The following is a 26,430-nucleotide window of genomic DNA, read 5'->3' on the forward strand; positions in this document are numbered from 1 at the left end:
CACCCTTATCCACCGGCCGCCAACGACGTTGTCGCTCGCTCCTTTCCAGAGCGAGATTTTCACGTATACACCGTGTGGCATGGGAGGCGAGGGTGACCTTTTCCCGTCGCGAAAATTCGTCTATACATACATAATATAAGAGATATCGTTTTTATACTCTCCGCAACGAGCACGCACACACGCACGACACCCTCCGCCGCCGTCCTCTAGAAAAACCATCATCAGACTGCGGTGGCGGTGACAGTGGCGGTGGTAGTGGTTGGTGACGATGAGCGCAGAAGTTTTTGACTAATCTGTCGTGTGATTAATGGCCGGACGAAAGTTTTGAGCTCACCCTTCCTCGTCTTCCGGGGCTAACGTGTGCATGGTGCGACCGCGCGCTCTCGTTCGTTCTCCTTTTATTCCCGACGAGTAATAATTGAAAGTCTACAAACGTGGCTTATATATATATATATACAGTAACGACAACAACGACAACACGCCAAGTGTCTGCCCACCCTCGCCTAACCAATCCACTAACCCAGTTTGGTCGCCCGCTTGGGTGGCGTTTGCGGTGACTTTTCTCGCACGTAACTGAAGGACCGTCGATGGTTATATACTGGTGAAGGAGAAACACGTTTCTCGACCGGGGCGGTTGATGGATCGACTTTGTTTGGGCACTCGCGACGTGAATAATTATTAACCGTGTTAATATAACATTTTATTTTTTTTCTCATTCACTTACTTCATTTTCGATAAATCTCCTCTCGTTTCCCATTCCGTCTCCGTCTCTCGCTTGCAATATCCAATATTTTTCACTTTGTCATGATTACGTGCACCGAGGCGTTCTCCGCTCTCTACATGAACGCCGTGAAAGACTTTCCGAATCCCATGACTCGGATCGTATCTTTGTACGGACAACAGTTTTCTACAGTTCTCCGCAGCACGTGCGGCGTGTCATTTAAAATAACCTATAAATTAAAATATCGTTATTAATATTACCCGTAGGACGAATTGTAATATTCAAACATGGTGTAAGTGTTAAAAACATGGTTTCGGTACTGAAATCTTCAAAAATATTTCCCTTTTCATATGACACAAAATTGAAACGAAATATTTTTGATCAATTTAAAAAAAAAAAATGAACTATTCTATTAATTTCGATCGAATTGTAATGAAAGAAAAAATAAGAAAATTTTTAAAACTGTGGAAATCCATGAAAAAATAATGACAGGGTGGTGGTGGTGGTCATGGTGGTGATAGAAGTATCTGTGGTGAGTGAGTTAAATATTCTTGGTATATGGTGTTCAAAACTGTTTTGATTCAAAAGTTCGATGACCTGTCATAAATTAATTCAGAGACAACACGTAGTATGCGGTAATTTTGGTTCTTTTGAAAAACAAGCCACAAATGTCACTGTTGGTAGGGCACGTTATATTTGATGAAATATATATAGTTATTTATACTTATGTGACAAGATAAGTTGTAAATCCATAGATTACAAATAACCATGCATGTTTAAGTGTTTGGGGTCATTGATATCGTTCGATGGTTACATTTCTTTATTCTTGGCCAGCGTGACGTGTACGTAATATTAGTATATTACTCTACTATACCTACTATTTATTAATACGTGTGTGAGTGTGATACATATATAATATTGTATTGTATAATATTATTTATTTATTTTCAACAATACGGACTGAGCCCAATTCTATAAATATATTATGATTTGTTCTTAATGCACTCCCCGTTTTTTAACTCCTGGTGTGTGTGATATGATACGAGTATTATCATTATTGCATAAGTTAGGTACTTGATGTGGTCGAAGAGTTCGGTGTTCGGTATCACTACAGTATTAGTGGTACTACTACGATGTGCATATGCATTATGCATAATATAATTATTCTATTAGTATATCGGTTTAATTTGTCGGATTATAAAAGGGCGTATACACTATAGTCAGTAAATGATAATGTGTTGAGCAGTGTTCTATCTCTTACGCTTACTACTTTTGAAATTAAATACAGGTAGGTCGACCATCATTTTTTTAATCTATGTCAGTTTCTGTGTATTTTACTATCGATTAACTTAAATCTGATAACTAGTAATTAAAATGTGATGATGATTTAATATCTTTAATATATAATGATTAAAATTAAAGTTTAATCTACATTATTATTATGTATTTTACTATGATAAATCAATCGATTATATAATATATATTCTAAAGATATACTCTAAACATAAATACACTCGAGACTACCATGATACCATTAGCCAACCAAATGTTTGTATTATAGGTATCCAGATCCAAACAGATTAATTAATATATATTGGAAATGTATATTTGACTATATTTAGGTACTCAATTATATATATTTATTCTTGAAATATGATCTGACCATTAATACACTCAAGTCTACCTTGAAATCAGTTAAGCCTACCTACTAGTAATCCTACTGATTGCCCGACAAATGTATTCAGAGATTTACACTTAATACCTAATTAATTTCTAGTAAATATAAAATAATACTATTTGATGTAACTTTTCTTCAATATTATAGTTGGCGCTAAAGCAAATAATTTATGCTATGTGCTATAAACGCTTTAATAATCATACAATTCTAACTTAACTACTATTTAATTACACACAGTCAAAACAATAATACTACCTATATAAAATAACAACTTTACGTTAAGCAATATATACGTTATTTAAATTATATTGTGCTAGTGAATACTTAAGGTGCGCACACACTAGAGCACGCGCAGACCGAAAGTGTGTGCTCAATGCTCATGTTGTGTCTTGTGCATTCTACAAATGTGCTTGGTGTGAACTATTGACGATATGCCAAACACGAACGAGTAGCATTCGTTGTGCGTTGTGATGATCACCATAACGTCCATAATGAGCTCACATGGCACACAGCGAGAGCACACATGCTCGGCCTGTGGGTGTAAGATTTTAAAACTTGGTAATACGAATGGATGGGGTGTTTTTTTGATAAGGTAATAAAGTAACATTCAAGGTTCGTTACCAAATATGTAAAATAGATAATCCTACGACCAAAGCAGAATGTTCGAATAACTCAGTGAATTGAAATATCGACATACAGCAAACAGTCTTTCAAACGATAAGAAATGGTAATAGGTACGAACGGTTTGAAACTATGTTTTGACAATGAAACAACAATAGGCTGTTGTTTTTGATAAGCTCTTATAAATGGTTCTAAAAACAATATTCCCACTACTTTGCGTACGAATCGTTTGCTTGGAACGTTCAGTCCATATGATACGTTCGTATATTATATTTTGTTAGTGTGTAGTTTAGTTCAGGGTTTGAAAGCGTTTAATGTTTGTAGTGTTTCATAGAACGTTGATGTGCTATAAAAGAACTTTGATCGTAAATGCGTACATGAAATGTCTGTTATGTGTTTATGTGTTATTCTATTTTATTTGGCTTTTTGTTCCTTATTCCGTATCATCATGATAAAATTAACTATTGGTATTCTTATTTGAACTTACCTAAATTATAATTATATACAATTATTTTTTACTACAGAATAATTAAAAATATTTTACTATACGTCAATATGATCATCTAACCATAATAATTAAAGATTAAATAGTAAATATAATAACGGTTTACGGCGTATATTATGATTTAATATTATGCTGATTCAATAATAAGCAGCCAGTACAATATCAACTTTTCGTTTGAATCGAGTACAGAAAGCCAAGTCGGCGGAATGTATTTATACCCACTAGTGTTCGTTACAACACTTACAACGTAAATAAAAATACGATTTGAAAATAACAATACTATTCTGACAATCGATTTTTCATTTTTTCAACTGACTTTTTTAACTAACAACAATAACTATGTTTCAAAATCATCACAAACCAATATTTAACAAAATAAACCACAAGTTTTTCGTATAATATACATAGCACAGCTTTCTGGTATTTTGAGTCGATAAAAAGTTTTTATTAACTTTTGAATAACTTTAAAGATTTTAAAAAGTTTAATGTATTAATAATAAATAATAATTAATTATTGTGAAGTTCTTGTGCTTAAAAAATTAAGGAATAACTTATAAGATTCTAAATAGAAAACTAATAAATCCTGAAAACAATAAAAATCAGTATCTATGCTTTCAATGAACATTCTGGAAGATATTTTTTACATTTAGAACTAGATCCATGTATAGTTGATTGATTGCTTATAAAAAATTATATATTGCATACTTAAAAAATCACTCTGTTATTACGATACTTGTAATCTATGAATTTACTGTGATTTGCATAATGAGTGTCACGCTATGCTCGATGATAAGCTGATAGTTATAAAACACCATTCCCCAAGTCCCAACGAGACTCAATCGGAGAGGTTGGCCAGGTGATACCGCCTAACATTTTTTTTTTTTTTTTTGATGATTTGAACTTAGAAAAATATGGTTTCTTCTTTGTTAAGTTCTATATGTCAAATAATTCACAACAACCTAAATATTTAGAACCAATAAAATACACAATGCATTGTATATTCGTGCAATCAGGCGTCTATTTATACCTTTGTAAATTTTAATAAAATAGTATTATAGCATTACATTGTTACTATTGTTTATATTACCTGTAAATAATATTCACATTGGGGATGGGCATTAAATCCAAATATCTGAAATATCTGGATATCCAAATTCGGATTTGAATCAAATTTCTATCCGGATTTCCCGAATTATCCGGATTATCTGGATTTATGGATTTGTTTTTTAAGTGACTTAAGACTTACGATTATTTTTAATGTATGGTAAAATAAATTATTTTATTTTTTATAATCAAAATTTAACAATAAATTAATACTTAAGTTGTATGATAGGTATCACTGATACTTTTTTTTTAAACGTAAGACATTCCTAGCCTAACAGTGGCGTAATTACGGGGATGCACGACGGTGCACTTGCGCCCCCTGGTATTATGTAGCAGGTGCAAAGATATGCTTTTGCACTTGCAGATGCTGAACTTTATACCTATTGAAATACAATACCAACTAAATTTCATTGATTTTTTGATTTTTTTTTAAACTTATTTAAACATTTTGTTATCACTTTAATTAATTTCATATAAATATTATATTTTTATATGTATAACGTATCAAAAATAGTACAGTCTGTACTTTTTAACTTCGCGTCGCGCCGATAGGAAGGTGTATTTCAACATCAAGTACACGTCGCTTGTCTTAAGTTAAAATCTAAAGATATAATAAAAATATATACCTATATAAAGATGATTAAATGATAACCGAAAACTGGTCAGCCGCAATCAAACGACTCGTTTTGCTTTTTCGGTGATACATGTGCTGAAACGAACGCAAATACGTCAAATTATGATCAGAGTAGGTATAGTATTGTCACAAAAAAAAAACTACTTTCCAATATTATCCTCTAAACATCGAAAACCTTTGCATAGTCGCATCATGGTTCTGTTTCTATTACACGTTTTTACTCAACACTATCTGTTTATCTTGATTAATACAACTTTATAATTTTTGTATACTCATGATCTTTAAAAATCAAACATTTAAAAGAATATGCACATTTTTAAGGTTGAAAAATTTATAATAGTAATATTTCGTTTTTGAAGATATGCGATGAGAATTCGATAATTAATTGAAGCCTAAAATGTATAAAAAAAAAAATTAAAAGCGCTATTATTATGTTATTATAACAAAAACAATATAATTTATTACTTTGCATCCGTTCCCATTTCGATTAAAACAAGATATAACGGAACGAGAAAAATAAACAATAATAATATTATTAATAATTTATTAGTGACTAAATCGCCGTCGTGGTCTTTATCAAAACATATGACTGACAATAACTAATTAAAACATAATATTATTCTGATACCTTTTGGCTTTTGACCCATACAAAGGACTAGAGTACAACAATAACGAGTACCGACAGACTTCGTATAATACCTAATAGTTTGTGCATTCACCACTTAGTCATAATCTAAATAAGTAATAGCCGCCAATTCCCATTCTCAAAATTCATACTCTCCTTCTCCCCTACCAAGAAAAATATTTCTACGGATGACCTTTTGTGTGCGTTCGTATGAATTTGGTTTTAATTATCATCGTGATTTTTCTAGTACCTATACTCATACCGAATTATGGATAGCCCATGAAAAATAAATATGCGCTTAATTTGTGTATATTTATTTTTATTAAATAAACATAAAAATAGCTGTTGTTCTAAACCTTGGGGATTATAGTATAAAATTAACATTTTTGAAATTCGGAAATAAATAATAAAAAATAATACCATCACAAAAAATACCAAATAAAAGTGTAATCTGTGTTTATTTATTCTATTTAATGTACTAAATAATCCTGGTCATTCGCTTGTCATACCGATTTAACAGTTATCTGTTTACATAGCTGCAAAGGTGGTGAACATTAATAATTATATTATAGTTGTGTACGAATTAGAGTATTTTTCAACATGTGATGACTCTGATTAAACATACAACAAAATAGTATTCTAAAATACTATTTAGCAAAATTTATAAATTACATTTATATGTTATAGTAAATTAGTAACACTAAGATTATGCAGTAATCAACTAAGTTTTACATACATCATACTTATTTTATTTATAAAACGTACAAAAATATATTTTTCGTCCATTTAATGTTTCTTCTCCATATTTTTTTTCTAAAGATGGTACTAAGGTTTTTATTTTAAATATTAACATTTTTAGTATAAAGATATAGTTTTACATGTTATAAATTTCCATCAACGGATGGCCCCTTCACATAACCCTCCTGTCTGAAATGTTTATTAGTTTTATTAAATTAATTTTATTCTATTTTAGATTCTGGACGGAATGATGAATGTATTGGTTTTACAATGATGTGTGTGTGTTTTTTTTTTTGTGTCTCTGTACAGCATAACTAGTCGAAATAATGCTTCAATTTCAAACTTTGGTGGTAGTTTCTGATGGAAAAGTGAATATTCTTGGTGCATCATAGAGGTCAAAAGTAAACATTTTCCAACAGTTTTCAAAAAAATCGAGAAAAACAAAAAAAAGTGACAGAAAAACGGGAATTTTCAACCAAATCGATTTTTTATATGGTTGTAATTCAAAAACTAATCACTGTAAATACTTGAAATTTTCACCAAATGTTTATGTTATTGTTATTTATATACAGTTTAATTTTCAAAATATTTTGACATTTTTTGAATTATTTATAGACCACTGAAACTTTCGATTTTTATGAGAATGTTTTTTTGAAGTGTTGGTAAAAAAATTTTGGATGACCAAAAAAACTTGAAAATTTAATACAAGGATCCTTATGAGTTTTTCTTATTGTAGCTAAAAAAAATTAAAAATCGTTAGTCACAATTTTTTTTTTTATAAGCGTTTATAGTTAAAATTTTTACGAAATCTGTCGAAAACGCGAAAATTTGCAAGTCATTTTGAAGTTGAAAAATCATAAAAATTTTTGTGTATGTAACTAAGGATTAAAAATACAACACTAAGTTTTTCATGAGTTTTCCTTCAAGTAGCTATAGAGAAAACCCATAGCATCATTATAGGAAAAATTTTAAGTGCGTTCGAATTTTAAATTTTTACGAAATAGCATAACGATAACGATTTATCCTCAACGATTTTAAATATTTGTTATTATTCAAAAAGTTTAAGTCGTAGATACTTTAAAATTGAACCAGTTATTTAGATTGGCATTTTCTTTACATGATTTAATTTTCAAAATTTTTTGAGATATTTATAGACAACAACAATTGTTTTGAAGTGTCGATAAACTTTTTTTATCCCAATCAAAATACTTGAAAATTTAATACAAAGATCTTCATAAGTTATTCTTAAAATGATTAAAAAATTATAAGATTACATAGGCACAATTTTTTTTTGCAAATTATTTTGTAGTTAAAAATTCATAAAATTGTTTGTATTGTTATGGACGATCCTGAGATGTCCTCAAAAATAATTTCACAAACACTTTCGAGCTGGTTAACTTTTTATATTTTTAATTAAAATTTAACGTACAACTATATTAATAAGAAAAAGGCTCTTAATTTTCTGTACAAATGTAATGCTCTGTCTCCAATCCTGGACTGCCGTACTCGCGTTCTACGCGCGAGACGTCCAGGCCGGTCGTCGGGTCTCGATGGCTTCATCAGCACATTCCTTGAACCCAACGACGACTCACACATATACTTATAATAATATTAACATATACATATAAACTAGTTAAAACAGTGGTTCTTAACAGTATTTATATCTAAGGTTAAAAAATTCAACACTAAGTTTTGCTTCAAATAGCTATATAGAGAAAATTTGAAGCGTCTTTATAGGAAAAATGTTTTGAGCGTTTGAGTTTTAAATTTTTATGAAATCGTGTAACGATAACGATTTATCCTCAAACCAGGTACAATGAAACCTCCTTTAACGGACACCTCCAAATAACGGACGACGTTTAAGCGACCGAGAGTGTCCGGTATTTAGAGGTTTCACTGTATATGTATATCTATGATAATATAAGGTATTATGAATTATGATAACTACATGCAATGTTTTTGGAAAAATTGATTAATCATGATTATGCAAATGCGTCCTAATTGAAAAATAAAATATTTGTTTCAAAATAGAATATAATATGACAATATTTAAATATAATATATCTTAGACTGACAATTAATAATCTCCGTTCAGAATCGTTTTTCGTATACAATGATACATATTATTGCATTCAAATTTAACCTACCCTAGTCAGAGGTCCACCCCACCCCCTAATGTACAGCAGAGCGGTACTCACTTACCCGCTTTTTTCTCATATTAATTCTTATAAATCCACAACATCGTCTATTCTTATTATAAAAAATAATAAGTACTTTACAGATTTAACAAATACTAGATTAAAAAAATAATAATAAAATAAAAATATTGTGATGTATGTTTGTAAAAATGATTGATAAATAAAAAATACTGTAAAAAATAGTCGTTATAGAATATTTCAATTTTAGTTAAAAACATATTTTTTTAAGATTTGTTTTTAAAAATGTCTATTTTGATAAACATGAGAATAGGGTAGGTTATTTTTTGCCGACTTTTAAACGTCAGCATTTTAAAAACTGGTGCTTTCTCAAATATCTTAATAATTAAGGGCTTATACACAGGTAATTACATCCAATGCCCATATTTATATTTTAAAAATCGACCTCTTCGTAATGGGAGATTAAAAATGTACAGCTAAGTATTTTCCTTTCATAAATTAACCTCAACTCTTATAGTATACACTACTTGTAAATTGTAGGTACTACACACTCAGCAACCAATAATTTTTATTTCAAAATAAATAACTATACGTTATAAATATCCACTTATCGTCAAAATTACTGGAATAAAGTCTTTAATATCGGTATATTTATAAAGTATGACTTTGCAAATAATAAAATATAAAATATTGTGGTAATTTTGTTTTTAAAAATTTAACGCAAGCACTTAATCAGTTACCTATATCGTAGTTAAAATAACTAAGTTCAGATAAATTGGAAAAGTTCGGCAAAAACTGCTCTTGATTAAATAATATTTTCAAACAGTAATACTCAGTAAATTGTATTATTCTGAAGTCGTTAAATCGTTATATTGTTAAACTTTAGAAATGTGACTTTTCGTCGATATTATGATGAATGATTTGAATTCAATTTTGACATTAATGTTGATAAATTAAACCTTTATAATTATTTTTAGCATATTATTATGATATGGTACTATAAATATTTTTCTAAAAAACAAAAATTAATTTGCAACGGGTATTAGAAAGAGTAAACATACTCAAAACATCTTTACTCTTTCTATGAACGATAAAATTATATCAATGTTTATTACTCATACTTTATTGTAATTTTTTGTTTAAACTTTAAGTTTAATATTAATTTATTTCACTAAAACAACTTTTTTCAGTTATATTAAGTATAATAAATTAATAAAAGTAAAACTAATCCAATACATAACTACGAGTATAATAATAATTATACTAGGCCTTTTAGGTTTTCAGGTAAAAAAGTACACTTAATGTTAACTCCACATTTGAACAAAGTTAACGTCACGGTAACGTGTACAAAATAATAATTCCGTAGGAAATTGATTTACTGTTACCTAGATAGTTCTAATCATAAAATAGCCCCATCCACCCACAGACCGTTTTCTGATTTAAAAATACATATGGATGGTAATGCGTTATCGGACCATGAAAGATTTAAAACATAATGAATTACATCTGTCACCGAACTGCTTTTGATTAACAACGGTAATAATAATAATAATAATAATTAACACAATCAAAATACTGTTTGCACTTTAAATAAGTAATAAACTGATAACCCTCGTTCACGTACAAATACGAATATTATACGATTATAATATCCACACTTGGTGTACCTATAGCTGACGCGTGGAGGACAGGTAAAGCGCCCGATATAATAAATGGCAATTACCCTCTTCCCAAATTTAAATTCGGTTATACCCGGTAACATATTAATATCAATGGCACAAGCTTATATAGGATAAACTACGAGGTCGTAACTGAATAAAAAATGAAGTATTAGAACATCCCAAAATAAGTTATGTCATACGAAATTTGTACCGGGAAAAAATAAGTCGTAACTTAATAACATATCCAATTATACTTTTTTTAATTTTGAAAACGCTTCACACGCCAAAAGTAATTTATTTTTTCTTTGTTTTGACGGCGTAATTTCATTATGCAAATGTTAAAAATCTAGACAAGTGTTATTTTCGTGTATTTTCTCATAACTGATTAAAAAATAAAAATACTTACTGAGCAATTATAAAAAATAATATTTATATAGGTAAATTGTATGCGCATTATTGACTATTATTATTTTTCATTGCTATATTTGTGAAAATCTCTGAAAAATCTCATAAGTCTGAACATTAATAAGCGAATGTACTAAATAGCATTAAACACCCCATCATCTTTATTGGATAGATTTTTTAGAAATTGGTATGAGTGCTGTAGATTGAATCCATTTTATACTGGTGACATAACGTAAACAAATCAAAGAAATCTAGTGTTAAGCATTGACACTAGTTTCCTACTATAGTAGAAAAATAACTCGTATCAAAGTAATATTAAAATTGTGTTTTCTAACATTTTTTTTAAATATTCTTCGGCAGTTATTTTGGTAGTTTTACATACCCAAGCAATTAGAAAAACAAAAAATACTTTTTACTAAATGCCATTCACAATATATTTCAGATCATAAAAAAAACTTTTTTATAACTCAATTTAAATTAAAAAAGTGTTCAAAAATATTTATACTAAAATTAAATATCATTTCTGTATGATAATTATTTAAAAAACAAAAAACTTACAATTACACCAAAAATGAAAAAAAAATGTTAATAAATTTACATTATCATTATTACTATTATAATTAAAAAATAATTAATAACTGATTGACCAATGTCAAAGAAATCCAGTAACAATATGATAATTTAAAAAATCAAAATATTAAACGAATTAAAACTTAAAGAATAAAAAATTATAAAAATAATTTAATATTTTTATAATTAATATACAAACCTAAAATTATTATAATTATAAAACAAGTTTTATTTACAGGACTGTGATTTTGAAAATTTCATGGAATTGTTCATGACTTGCAACTTAAATGACTATTGTACTTACAATTCGTTCCTTTAATCCTTTTTTTAAAAAAAAAGAAGGAAAGGACATTTTTAGATGAATTATTTACGGCAATTCGATACTTCAATTGATTTTCTATAGTGCCCCTAAGTTCTTGTCGCAAAAAATACATCAAAATAAAAATAACTGGTAGATTTTAAATGTCTTTATATATATCATTCGGTAGAATTGATAAAAAAAAATAACCACGTAAGTAATGTTATGAAGTAGTATTTTTACTTTTTTTCATAAAGTACAATCATTGGAAATAAATCAAATCCTAAGTAAAGGTATTGGAACATGTAATAAAATGTTTGTAAATTATTGGATAAATGTATGGCTATTTATTAGGCTCCAAATGTGTACGCAACTTGTTGTAGAAGTTATAGCAAAACTTACGGTGTAATAAGGTAATTGGAAAACTGGTTAAATCCTCTTTACGATTGTTCGGAATTAAGAATCATATTCAGAAATTGATTTTTTTACAGCTATATTTTTGTATAGATAAATATTAATTTGTTTTATACTACATTCAAAATAATTCATTCTTTCCATAGAATTGAATTGTGATTTTGCATATTTTTGTATCACTAGAGTTACTATCAATAAACACAATATTATACATATAATATTTTCAACCCTTTAAATTCTGGCAATGTAGTACAGTCTACCGAGTAAACATTACATACATTAGATACAGTATAATATGATAGACTTTAAATTACAATTATTTTTTTAATAGGCCCAAGCACATTCTTCGAGAAACAATATCCGGCTACAAGGCTGCTTACTATATTGTTATCAAGATGTTCGACCAATCAGATGTAGGAACCTACAATTGCATATCAACTAACTCCATTGGAAACTCAGAAGGCACTCTCAGGGTGTATGGTAAGTTATCGCGGTCTCTGTATTGTGTAATTTAATACAAATATTTGGTTATTTTTCATAATATATAATTTCTGATAAATGATAAAATACATATAATAGCAACTTACTAAATAATATAATAATATAATATTTATAAGTCTATATATAATATATATTTTTTAAGTCGTATTATATTAACCATTTTAAATATCAGTCATTAATAGCTACACGTTTAATCCTTTTTATTTACCTACGGATTATGTAAATTGTGAAAAATAATAATAATGAGCCTCTATTTTTAGATTCTGAGCGAAGCGAAGAATGTATTTATATTACCATGAAGTGTGTTTTTTTATTATTTTTTGTGTCTGTCATCACGTTTTGAGGCAGTAAAAGTGCTTCGATTTTCGACTTTAGTACCTCATTTGATCAAAAAGTGAATCTATTTGATACTTTGAGGGTACTACAAGATTCTACTAGTAGAAAATTCTTAATATTTGTCTAAAAAATCGGGATAAACAAACTAAAAATTAAGTGAAAACGGGAAATTGTATGCACAATCAGTTTTCGACAAAATCGATATTAGTTTTTGATGTAACTTTAAAACAAATGACCATAAATATATGACATTTTCATTGAATGTTTATAAGTATATTCTATACACCATACAATTTTCAAAAAATTTCGAATTATTAATATACTATTTATAGGCATATGCAATTTTCGATCATTATTAGTTTTTTTTAAATTACTGTCAATTAAAATTTATTTGTTGTGTGGAAAATCTTGAAAATTTAATACATCGCTCCTTACATATTTTTACAATATCAGTTGATAAATTAAAAAAAATACATTGTTAAATTTTTTTTACAAGCATTCAAAGTTTGAATTTTGACAAAATACGTAAAAATCACGAAAATTTACAAATTATTTTAAGCTCGAAATTCATAAAAAAATTTCTTTTAAAATTTAAGATTTGAAAATTTTTAATAATCTATAATATATCCTAGACAAATAAACTGTCTCCGCTCAGAATCGTTTTTCGTATACAATGATAAAATATCATTGGATTCAAATTTAATTCCATCCATTGCAGTAACCCACTTGTAACCTACTGTACAGCAGAGCGACATCTACGACTTACGCGCTTTTTCTTATGTCATTTCGACAATAAATTTCATTTTTCACTAATTACATCTATCAGAAATGTATACTTTTTAAAGATCACTTTAAAGATATATATATATATATATATCAATATTCATAATCAACAAAAAAAAAAATGTAAACAAAGCAAGCAATTTTTTATTTCATCATAACTGAGGAAAAAGAAAAACGTATTCTGCATGACCATAATTCATGTAATCTACATGAACAGACTTCGCCCGAGTACAGTTTTTTGTGTTACCTACTTTTATTTTATCAGTTTTTATATTTATTACAGGCTGCTTTTAGATATGTTGGTCCTAGGTTGCCCATGTATTGTTTAGAAGTTTCTGTAAACTCTTTTAAAACTAATTAAGTTATACAAGATCGTTGTAACATTATTATATACATTATGGCGTTATATAAACCAAAAAAAATATTTATATTGACATATTTTATTCATCTCAATTCTCAATACCTCTTTATAAACAGTATTTTTGGTACTGCCTTTTGGGGCTAAAATAACCAAACTACTGGCAGAGCTAACTCTTGAACATGTGACATAGAACTGTCCATGTGTAAAACATTGTTCTCTCTAGTCAACCCCTGCCATGCTCAATTATTATCCTTGAGACTTATTAATAGTCATAGCAAAGCAAACTTTGAGTGGAAATTGTATTCTTTTAAACTCAATGGGATAATAATCAGTTGAATCAATGTTATTCTCGGGGTTAAAATTATATCTCCTCTTGCAAAACCAGTGATAATCGTTTTTGCTCCACCACGCCACCCTGCATATCTTCTATTACATTTTTGTGCAGATCTTTAACTTGCAATCTAGTTCCATTACACAATTTAGGAGGGTTAAGATTTCTTAGTAGCATTATAGGTGCTCCAATTTTAAGGATAAGTTTATGTGATGGAAGATCAGAAGGATTCAGAGTATTAAGAAATTCTAAAAGATAATGGACAGCATCATCCGAATGGATAACTGAATCAAAAAATTTATATTCAACAGTTTTTTCATTAAATGCCTTTATTAGAATTTCGTTGATTTCAGATGCCTTATCGTTCTTTGCAGATAAGATGAGCCACTCGCGCAACCATTCGATGGGTTTCATCTTGATATTTATAATATCTGGGTAAATTCTGGACGTTAGTTCTGATAAAGAGTTAACAACTGTACTCAAATTTGAAGGAATAGTGATCTCACCTTCCGATGAAGGGAAATTTTCGTCCTCTATTTTAAGATCTCAGCGAAAATCCCAGCAGATGTGTCACCTTTCAAATAGACCATCATATTTTTGTGAAGTGCAACTTTTTGGATGTGTGGCCACAAATACGAAGCTCTTAGACATGACTTTACTTGATCACCCCTTATACTCCTAGGTATAACGGGTAATGTTTTCCGAAAATCTACTGCTAGCAGTACAGTGACTTCACCCCTCAAACTATTCTATCCTCTTATATCTCTTAATGTTCTATTGAGAGTTTCAAAGCCACCCTTGTGAGCCATTGTGCATTCATCCCAAACTATTAACTTACAGTCTTTTAGAACTTTTGCTATATTACTCTGTTTGGAAACATTGCACATAGGTTTCTATACTCTCGTTAGGTTTAATGGTAATTTAAATACAGAATACGCTTTTTACCTCCTTCTAGCAATGTAGCATCGATGCCTGAAGAAGCTACAGCCAAACAGCCAAAGCTATTCAATGATCTTTTCGTACTTTGGCCTATAAAATATTTATGACAAATGTTTTACCAGTACCTCCAGGTGCGTCTAGGAAAAATGTTGAGCCAGTGTTTTTTTTTCAATGCCCTCTAATATTTTGCCATATACATAGGACTGTTTATTATTTAGTAAATTTTCATTTAAATTTATAAACTATGCCAAAATATTTGAATCATAATTGATCTCTCGAAGATAATCTTTATTTTCTAACACTGCTTTACATCTTGATGGCTTAGGTAAACCACAATGTTGCAAAAATTGACCTCCCAGAGATAGAACTGTATCTTCAAGATTTACTAAGCATTTATAGTATACTTCATTAATAATTGAGTTCACAATCTCGTGATGTATATTCAACTCCACTCGATGTCGTATATTTTCTGAAAGACTTGTCTTGTATTTTTCCCAAAGACTTAAAGCATCTGACAATTGACAAAATATCAATATAATTTCAAAAAGTTCCCGTAATTTAAATGGAGAACCACTAAGCACAGCTTCTTCCATAATTGTATCCCAATGCCTTTCATCTACTAGTAAGCCTAAAGCCTTACACGCTGCCTGATAAGTAGGTTGGATTGTACCGTTAAAAGTTTTCGATTTCAAAAAAGATGTAGGACCTCGGATTTCATGAAGTAAAAGGTGAAGAAAGTAACACTCGATATTATTAGGGTGAATGGTGTATACTCTACCCTAAGATTGATCTCTTTTTATTCCTTGCCAACCATTTACGTTAATTCCACGTTTCTTCACTCAAATCTATCATTTTTCCATACATAATAAGAGGGAACATCAACATAAAGAAGTGTTTTTAAAAAATCATCTGTTTTACATAAGTCGTAAAATAATATACGAGAAGTTTTTGTTGGATTGTTAATCATGTCTGTTAAACGACTGGAGTCATTGGGGTTGAAATAAACACATTGACCGTTTTCTAAATACACAAAAAGATGGAAGACTGTTGGAAATCTCTCATGGATAGGAAAAGCCAGAATTCAGCCTCAGAGCTGCTGATTATCGACCACTTTTATAAAGCTTGACTTCGTCATTATCGTTTTCAAACCAAATGCATTTTATAGATTTTACAGAGTTACAGTACTCTACATTAATATGAGCACCGAATGTACGTGAAAGCACTGGGTTATACTGCACTACCCTACGATTATCAATTTTCTTACCATTTATTTCAACATTAAAACCACCATTGTCTGGAGCTCTTTGTCTATACTTTGGATATCCATCGTCTCCTATCTGTGTTTCTTGAATAAAAGATCTAGAATAGTTCTTGCTACAACTACCTGACTCTATACAGGGTGATCTATTGTTTGAATTACCACAAGGCCCATGGATTATATTGGATTTGATAATATCGTAAAGGAGAGAATCTTTTTCAGGATCAGGTATTTCTGCACTAATGATACAATCTAATTTATCTGGAGAAAAGCGCTACTCTAGCCATAACAAAATATATATGTGTAGCAAATCACATTAATTAGTAAGAATGTAAAAAAAGCGGGTAAGTCGTGGATGTCGGTTTGCTGTACAGTAGGTTACTGTAATGGATGGGATTAAATTTGAATGCAATGATAGGTATCATTGTATACGAAAAACGATTCTGAACGGAGATGATTTGTCAGTCTAGGATATATTATATTTAAATATTGTCATATATTCTATTTTGAAACAAATATTTGATTTTTCAATTAAGACGCATTTTGCATATGGCATGGTTAATCAATTAGTGTAGTTATCATAATTCATAATACCTTATATTATCATAGATATACATATACCTGGTTTGAGGATAAATCGTTATCATTGAGCGATTTCATAAAAATTTAAAACTCAAACGCTCAAAACATTTTTCCTATACTGACGCTTCAAATTTTCTCTGTAGCTATTTGAAGCAAAACTTATGGAAAACTTAGTGTTGAATTTTATAACCTTAGATAAAAATACAAACAATATTATGAATTTTGAACTACAAAATAATTCGCAAATATTCATGGTTCAACGAATTTTTGTCAATATTTGAAATTCAAATGCTTATAAAAATTTAATTTGCATTTCCAGTGGGCATTTTTTTGTGATAAAGATTGAAAAACTTGTAAGGAATCTTATATTAAATTTTTAAATCTTAGTTTAAAAAACAAAATTTTTTATTAATTTCTAGCGTAAAATAATTTGTGAATTCTTGTGATTTTTACGTATTTTGTAAAAATTTAAACTTTGAATGCTTATAAAAAAAAATTATAACTATGAATTTATTTTATTTTTCAACTGCTATTGTAATAATATGTTAATAGTAATTTTATTAACATTCGGTGAAAATTTCATGTAACAATGGTCTCGTTTTAAAGTCAAAATCGATTTTGTCGAAAACTGATTGTACGTAAAATTTCCTGTTTTTCCGTTAATTTTTTAATTTTTTTTATCCCGATTATTTAGAAAAATATTAAGAATTTTTTACTTTTGATCCCCCAAAGTATCATCTAGATTCACTTTCTGATTTAACAAGGTACTGAAGTTAAAAGTCGAAGCATTTTTACTGCCCCAAGACGTAATGACAAACACAAAAAAAAATATTCATGGTTTTGACAAATTTTTGTCAATATTTGAACTTCAAATGCTAATAAAAAAATCTGTGCCTATGTATACTTATAATTTTTTAATCACTATAAGAATAACTTATGAGGAACTTTGTATTAAATTTTCAAGTATTTTGATTGGGCGAAAAAATTTAATAACAAATATTTAAAATCGTTTCAGGATAAATCGTTATCGTTACGCTACTTCGTAAAAATTTAAAATTCAAACGCACTTAAAATTTTTCCTATAATGATGGTATGAGTTTTCTCTATAGCTACTTGAAGGAAAACTTAGTGTTGTATTTTTAATCCTTAGTTATAAACGCAAAAAATTTTATGATTTTTCAACTTCAAAATTACTTGCAAATTTTCGCATTTTCGACAGATTTCGTAAAATTTTGAACTATAAACGCTTATTAAAAAAAATTGTGACTTACGATTTTTAATTTTTTTTTAGCTACAATAAGAACAACTCATAAGGAACCTTGTATTAAATTTTCAAGTTTTTTTCGTTGTCCAACATTTTTTTACCGACACTTCAAAAAAAATTCTCAAAAAAATTGAAAATTTCAGTAGTCTATAAATAACTCAAAAAAGTCAATAATTTTTGAAAATTAAACTGTATATAGATAATTGATTTTAAATTGAATACTGATTTTGCGTAAAACTTCCCGTTTTTCTGTCACTTTTTTTTTGTTTTTCTCGATTTTTTTGAAAACTGTTGAAAAATGTTTACTTTTGACCTCTATAATGCACCAAGGATCTTCAATTTTACATCGGAAACCACCCCCAAAGTTTGAAATTGAACCATTATTTCGACTAGTTATGCTGTACACAGACACAAAAAAAAAATAATAAAATAAAACACACATCATTGTAAAATCAATACATTCATCACTTCGTTCAGAATCTAAAATAATACACTTAAAGAACCATACATAAACGGGGGTGCGTATACGAAGACGCATTAATATTCTAAAATAATAAGTAAAACCCCTTGTTATTTTAATACGTTTAATAATAATAATAATTAGCTCTAATAATAAACTGATAAATGTGTCAACACATAAATCAGGTTGTTATAGCAACCATTTATAAACAAATTTTCATTGTAAATCTCAAAATCCCCGTTTGAGCAACCCTTTAAAATACGAATTTTGAAAAATCCTTTCTTAGTGCGCCTCTACATTGCTTAAGGAACCTATGTACAAAATTTCAAGTCTCTAGACCCAGTGGTTTGGTCTGAGCGTTGATGAATCACCCAGGACAAGTCTCTTTATATATATAAACTAGACCCAGCGCTTTGGTCTGGGCGTTGATGAATCGCCCAGAACAAGTCTCTTTATATATAATATATATAGATAGTAAAACCTAACAAATTATTAAAATCTCACGGAAATGTTTTTTAACCCACATCCAAAATAAAAATATCGTTACGTTTCTTTAAGTTTCTACACTGCACCTAAAAATAAATGCATCTGTAAATTTAAATATGATTATTTAAGATCTAAATATTGATGACTATTATATAATTATATAATTACGTCAACAAACTTAATGATGGACTCTTAAATTATTTTAATTTAATTTGACTCCGAATTCGTATTTATCGAAAGCAAATTATTTTTAAATTATTATTATACTTTTATGATTATATGAAGCTACCTAGCTCCTAAGCACGTTAACAGTAGATGACTAACGCCTTTCACTCGATGAAAAATATTAATACATTTGACTTTATTCTAAAAATATCTTGTAGTATAGATAGGACATACAATTTTGTGTTTTTTAATGAGAAAATATCTGCATCATTAACGATTTAATTTTTGAAGATAATCTTTTGATAATCTTTTATTACTAAAAATTAGTATTAACATCGTATTTTTTTTTCAATTCTCTTTATCTGATACATTATTATAAGTTTCATAATTTTATATAAACAAATATGTAAAAAAAAAAAGAAAAATATTAATCCTAAAAAGGTGGATTGTGTTTGTGAAGCTAAAATATTTTTAAAAATATCATTAATTCTAAACAATATTTCAGAATTGCGTGTAATATACAGCTACTACAACATTATCATTGTGATTTAAGTCGTACATTTGTTAGTTATTGATAAGTTCATTTTAGCGGTCAAATAATAATTGTTTAATCACTATAAATTAACTATTCACCCTATATGTAAATAATACTAGATCATAACACAATATTAATTATGCCGGTATTATAGTTGTTATAACTAGAGTTAGGATGTTGATGACCTAAAAAAAATGCAAAAATACCCTAAAAACTCTTGTTTATCGTATTTTTTTCATACAATTTATAAATATAATACTAGATAAACGTAATGTTTGATAAGCGTGTATGATCGGCATATGTTTGAAAGAGCACTTGTTTTATCAATATTATATTAACAATATATAACATCCAAAGTCACAAACATTAAATCCAAATCCAAAGTTAGATTTTAAAATTTTAAATAAATTAAAATTATTTCCAGGTTAGGTTAAGTTGGGTTTAACACTTGCTCTAATTTAAAATTTGAGAAAAATACCCAACATTGTATAAAAACTACAAAAAATGACCTAAAATATAAAACAATGACTTAAAAATGTAGAAAAATGACGTAAAAAAATTAAAAATGCAAAATAAAATTAGAAATTCTGCATCAAGTGAGAATGAAACAAATTTTTAGCTAGGATAGCAATGTATAGAATCAAAGAAAAAAAATTCAAAAGTCATCAACATCCTAACTCTAGTTATAACCATACTGTCAGTGTCGGTATAGTCTAAACGGATACCGAGAAATTGACGGGGTCCCTTGAATATTTTTTAATATTGAGAGCATATAGAGAAAATTTATACTTCATCAATCACTCATTAGTCACTTGGTGATTCCAATCTATTTGATTTGTAAACATTGAGGATGATAATAATTTAAGTTCTGGCCTATTTAACACATTTCGTATACATTCAATTAGATACGTTCTTATATTATACTTTAATTGGCACAAGTTAAGTATATGAAGATGTATTTTTCAATAAGTACTTAAAATTTTAAAAGTCGAACTTAGATCTTCCATAAGCCAACAATTTTTGGATACTTTAAGATAATTTCCTGATGTCAGCGCACTGTTTGTTTTCTCTCTCTATTAACTATCTAATTCTTCCATTCATTTCATCTTCACAGTAAGTTATTTTTCTATAGTTTTGAATAATCTCGGTGTAAAATCACCCAATTTAAAAATTATCGAAAATAATTTTTTGAGGATATCACATATTATCTCAAAACCATTAACTAGTGTACATTTAAATTATTTTTATTTTATTAAGTCAAAGAATAATAAAATATTAAAACCTTCATGTTAAAAGTCAAACCAACGGAAACGTTTCCATAGCCCCCTACCCCGTTAATTATTGACTTTTCACAAATTTTCTTTTGCCAACATTTAGTACGTCATTTGTTTGTATCTGTTTGACCAAACTCAGACTTCTTTTTGATGTCCGCATGCCCTGGAAAATCGGTTTTCCGTGTACGGGACTGGAGAAACGTTTTCTTAGAAACTTTCCCCCTCCAAACCACTGTAAATAACAGACTGCAGAAATTTTCTTTTATCAATATTTAGTGTGTCATTGGTTTGTATTTGAATGACCACACAATGTTTTAAAAATTTAAATTACGAATGCTCATAACAATTTAATTTTAATTTCCGAAACGAATAAAATTATACAACAAAAAGAATAGTACACTGTACTTAACGAATTTTGTCAAAATAACTCTCATAAAAAAATTATTGTGGACTTAACAATATTTTTAAAACTATTTTCAATTTCATAATAGAACCTAACCTAACCTAAGCCTTTAAATAGCTCAACATAATTCAAAATATTTTTCAAGTTTTATATACAGAGCAAAATACATTTAAAAAAAACACATAATTGTAAATTCAAATAACTCCGTTAAGAACCTAAAATTATTTTAATAATTATCCTTTTCAATTTTTTTTTTTAAATATAAATTTAACTTTATTTTTTTGAGTACTGAATTTTTAAATTTCGATATCAATGTGACATTTAAATAATAATTCTATAGTAGTATTTTTTTTTAATTTTTCGAAATAATCAACCCTTATATCTTCCGAATAATCTTCACCAAAGTTTTCTGGACGATCATCCCATAATCATCCCCTATATCATCCGGGGAAATCATCCCCTAAATTTTACCGATAATCATCCCCTATATCATCCGGATAATCACCCCTTATACAATTTGGAAAATCGTCCCCTATATCTTCCGGATAAGGATCCCCTATAATCTATATCATCCGGAAAATCATCCTCTAAATTTTCCAGATAACAATCCCTAGTTTTCCGAATAATCATCCCTTATATTTTTCGGATAATCATCCCTTTTATTTTCCGGATAATCCCCTAAATCATCCGGATAATGTTTCTCTAAATATTTCCGGTTGATCCCCTATATTTTCTGGATTATCGTCCCCTATATTTTCGGATTATCATCTCCTAAATTTTCCGGATAATCATCCCCTGTATTTATATATACAGGGTGATTCTTTTATCAAACAACACTCATTATTTTAAAAAGTATTTACTTTTTTCAAAATATTTTTTTTACATGGTTTCAAGTTGTTAAAAAATCAACTTTTTTATTAAAAAAATTATATTAATTAATATTTTTTATCTTTATAATTTTTTAAGTTTTCTACTTTTTTGAATAACAACATAGAGTTTTAATTTCATGTTCCAAAGCAGAATATTTTTCTAATTATTTTGATTCATAAAAATCGAATTTAGGGCTAGTAGTTTATGAGTTATAAGTATTTAAAGTTTTGATTGGGAAAGTGGAGTGGTACGGGGTTACCCCGCAAAATGTTTGTCCACTACTCCGCTTGTCTAAACTTTAAATACTTTTAACTCATAAACTACTAGTCCTAAATTCGATTTTTATGAATCAAAATACTTAGAAAAATATTCTGCTTTGGAATATGAAATTAAAATTTTATGTTATCATTCAAAGAAGTAAAAAATTAAAAAAATTATAACGATAAAAAAATATTTAAAAATATAATTTTTTAATAAAAACGATGGTTTTTTAACAACTTGAAACTATGTAAAAATATATTTTGAAAAAAGACAATACTTTTTTAAATAATAAGTATTGTTTGATAAAAGAATCACCCTGTTTATATGTATCAGAATTGAACGAATCGTCCACATTACTCTCATAAAACTGCATAGACCCAGTAACAATATTATGTAAAAACAAATAAATCTGGTCATTGGTAATGGCATTATATTATATGACTCACTATAATTGTAATGTATTTGAAAAATTTGGAGTGCTAGTGAATCTTGGCTCAGAACTGTTTAAATTAATTTGACTTTCCAGTGGACAATTTTTTTTTATATATATAGGTAGACAAACAATATATAACGAATCTTGATTTAAATTTTCAAACCTTAGATTTAAAAAGAAAATTTTTTATGAATTTCTATCTAAGATAATTTGAACTTTGACGTAATTTTTACGTATTTAGTCAAAATTTGAACATTAGATGCTTTTAAAAAAATCATGCCTATGTACGTATTTTTAATATTTTTCAACGGCTATTGTTACAATGAAGCCTTGTATTTAATTTTCAAGCTTTTTTACCCAACAAATACATTTTTATCGATATTTATAGAAAAAAAGCGGGAAAGTGGATGTCGCTCTGCTGTACAGTAGATTACAATTGGGTTACTGTAATGGATGGAATTAAATTTGAATCCAATGATATTATATCATTGTATACGAAAACGATTCTGAGCGGAAACGGCTTATCTGTCTGCAGGCCCGTCGTAAGACATTTTCCGCCCTAAAGCGAAAAAAAATAATAGTTAAATTTCTGTCTTTTTTGGAAATTTAATATTACAATTTGCCGCCTCAATTTTTTTAAATGTGATGCCGCCCTAAAGTAACGCATAGCTTGCTTGTACCCTAACGACGGGCCTGTCTGTCTAGGATATATTATAGATTATTAAAAATTTTCAAATCTTAGATTTAAAAAGAAAAAAATTTATGTTATCAAAATAGTAATCGACTGAAATTCAATTATTTCTAGTATAATACGCAACGTAGATACAAAACATTAAAATAAAATAATTATTAATTACACTTTTATAATTTAAATACACTAATTAAATACCAGACGACACTATATTACTGCCGTCATGACACGGTACTTTCATATTATAACAGTATGCTCTATACTGTTTACAAAATAAGCTACAACAGTATGCTATACCTCATAAATAAACTATTAAAGTAGTATCATGACCGTTACAGTTTAACAAGTGTCAGCACTCAGCACGCATCACGACACGAAAACATAATGATTCATTAAAACGCTAACGGCATACAATCGAATTACGATCCGGTACGACTTTAATGATATTACATAATACTAGTCAAAAACTGTTTAACATAATATGAAATCGTTTTCGAATCAATTCCACCTGTAGGAAGTCGTCTGTACCGGTATTTGGCACCATCGTGTCGATTCAAAAATTTTATTCAACACAATATAGCTGAACTGTGTTTTTAATACATTTTTCCAGGAATTTATTTTACCGGGGTACCCCTTGGCATTTTCCAAACTAATTTTATAAACAGTAGTTTCAATTAATACGTACACAAATAAACTCGAAACGTCTTTAGGAACCGAGCATAAAATATAAGTTAGTTGTAAACGTGTTGCGTAGAAAATTCATTAAAATTCTACTGGTGTGTTTTCAGTTGCTCCGTTTTATTGATATCAATACCCCTTTGAATTATAACAATGGACCGGTGTAATTTTTAGGTAAGAATAACTGTTTGTATATTCCTGAGGGAATTTCCTTTCTTCGAAAAGAAAAATTATTGTAATACTAACAAAAATGATTACAGTAATAATCAACAAACATAATAATTGGTTGATACAATACCATTAATAATTCAAAAGACAAAAATAGTGTTTGGTTCAAACCAACCGAAATAATAAATGTTGATTTAATGTCGTAATTTGTCGAGTTAAATTTAAATTTAAATGCCGTCTCAGTATAAATGTTTATTTTATCATTATTATGGATATATAGGTATCATTTATAAGTATAGTTCGTTAAAAATTCGTTTTTAACTATGCACAACGGGCACAACGTTCTAGTGCAAATAACACCGTCGTTAATAGCAGAACTGTTATCAGGGTCACTGAGGGCATGTGCGAAACCACCTCCAGAACCATTTTTTTTTATTATTGGCTATTTAAATTATAATTACATTATCAGGTAAATCTAAGATGAATCGTTAAATAGATTGTATTTTCACGACAGCTGTACCCCCCATAATAATTATTATATCGATAAGATATGTGCTGGGTGCTGGGTGGCAGCGCTTTCCGGGTAGTTCATGTTGTCTGGAAAGAGAGACCTCACCCCCCCCCCTCCCACCGGCATGGCAGAAACCTACGGGTGCCAATTCGAAATTCTATCAAAACATCCGCGAATACCAAAACCAACAGTTCCCTCCCCGACAGTTCCACATGCTAATGGCCCTTGTTGTTGAAGCCTCAACCCCCAATAAAAAATTATATTATATTATATTCTAATTTATTAAATAATTTTTTAAATAGTTGATTTGGGGATTTTTATTCCCGGATTCAGAGAAGTCAAATTGTGACAACATTATATGAGAAAGAATAATGTTTCTGATGTATGTTTCGTACACTAATTGTACTAACATATAATTACGTACCTAACTAGAGGATCCCCGCAAAATTGGCGGTCATACACTCATACCTAGAAGCATTTCATGGTCTCTTCGCGCCAGACATGGTCTGATATTTTACTAATGTGCAGCTTGTTTAACAATTTTTTTTAACAATCACTAAAAAACCTTATACGACTTAGTATTATTATGCGTTTATGTAGCCATGCATACAGGTTGGGTTAGATTAGATAGGTGGTAGGTAAGCAAATAGGAATGCCAATTTGTATGATATAGAACACAATTGAATATACCTATTCAAAACGTAGGTACAAAGATAAATAAAAGTGATATTTTACTGCGTTAGATTCTCGACAGAGCGAATTACGACTAAATGAAATCAGTTTATGGCCTCGAGAAAAATATACTCACTAAAGAAGAGGGCGTGAAATAACTCTGCGGTACTTCATAAAAATCGCAATGGTGTATTCTGTCGCTGTGCAACATCACATAATATTATTGCGTGCATATATGTACGGGGACCGGCCACGTCCTGAGTTATAAACGAGCAGTAACCCTCTAAAAAGGGTTGTTATTCCGAGGTTTTTCTGTTTTTATATTCCAACGCCATTTG

General features: G+C 28.9%; 1 protein-coding gene across 1 annotated transcript in view; it reads left to right on the top strand.

Moving 5' to 3' along the window:
• The window catches only part of LOC107166231 (lachesin-like), a 249,005-nt gene that overhangs the window by 216,027 nt on the left and 6,548 nt on the right, over window positions 1-26,430 (top strand). The window contains exon 8 of the mRNA XM_089227405.1: window positions 12,462-12,610. Coding sequence (XP_089083531.1) covers window positions 12,462-12,610 — 149 coding nt within the window. The remainder of the gene's footprint in view (window positions 1-12,461; window positions 12,611-26,430) is intronic.

The sequence above is a fragment of the Diuraphis noxia genome, unplaced genomic scaffold, assembly GCF_037042655.1.
Source record: "Diuraphis noxia isolate RWA-SAM2 unplaced genomic scaffold, SU_Dnox_SAM2 contig0004, whole genome shotgun sequence".
NCBI classification, from domain to species: domain Eukaryota; kingdom Metazoa; phylum Arthropoda; class Insecta; order Hemiptera; family Aphididae; genus Diuraphis; species Diuraphis noxia.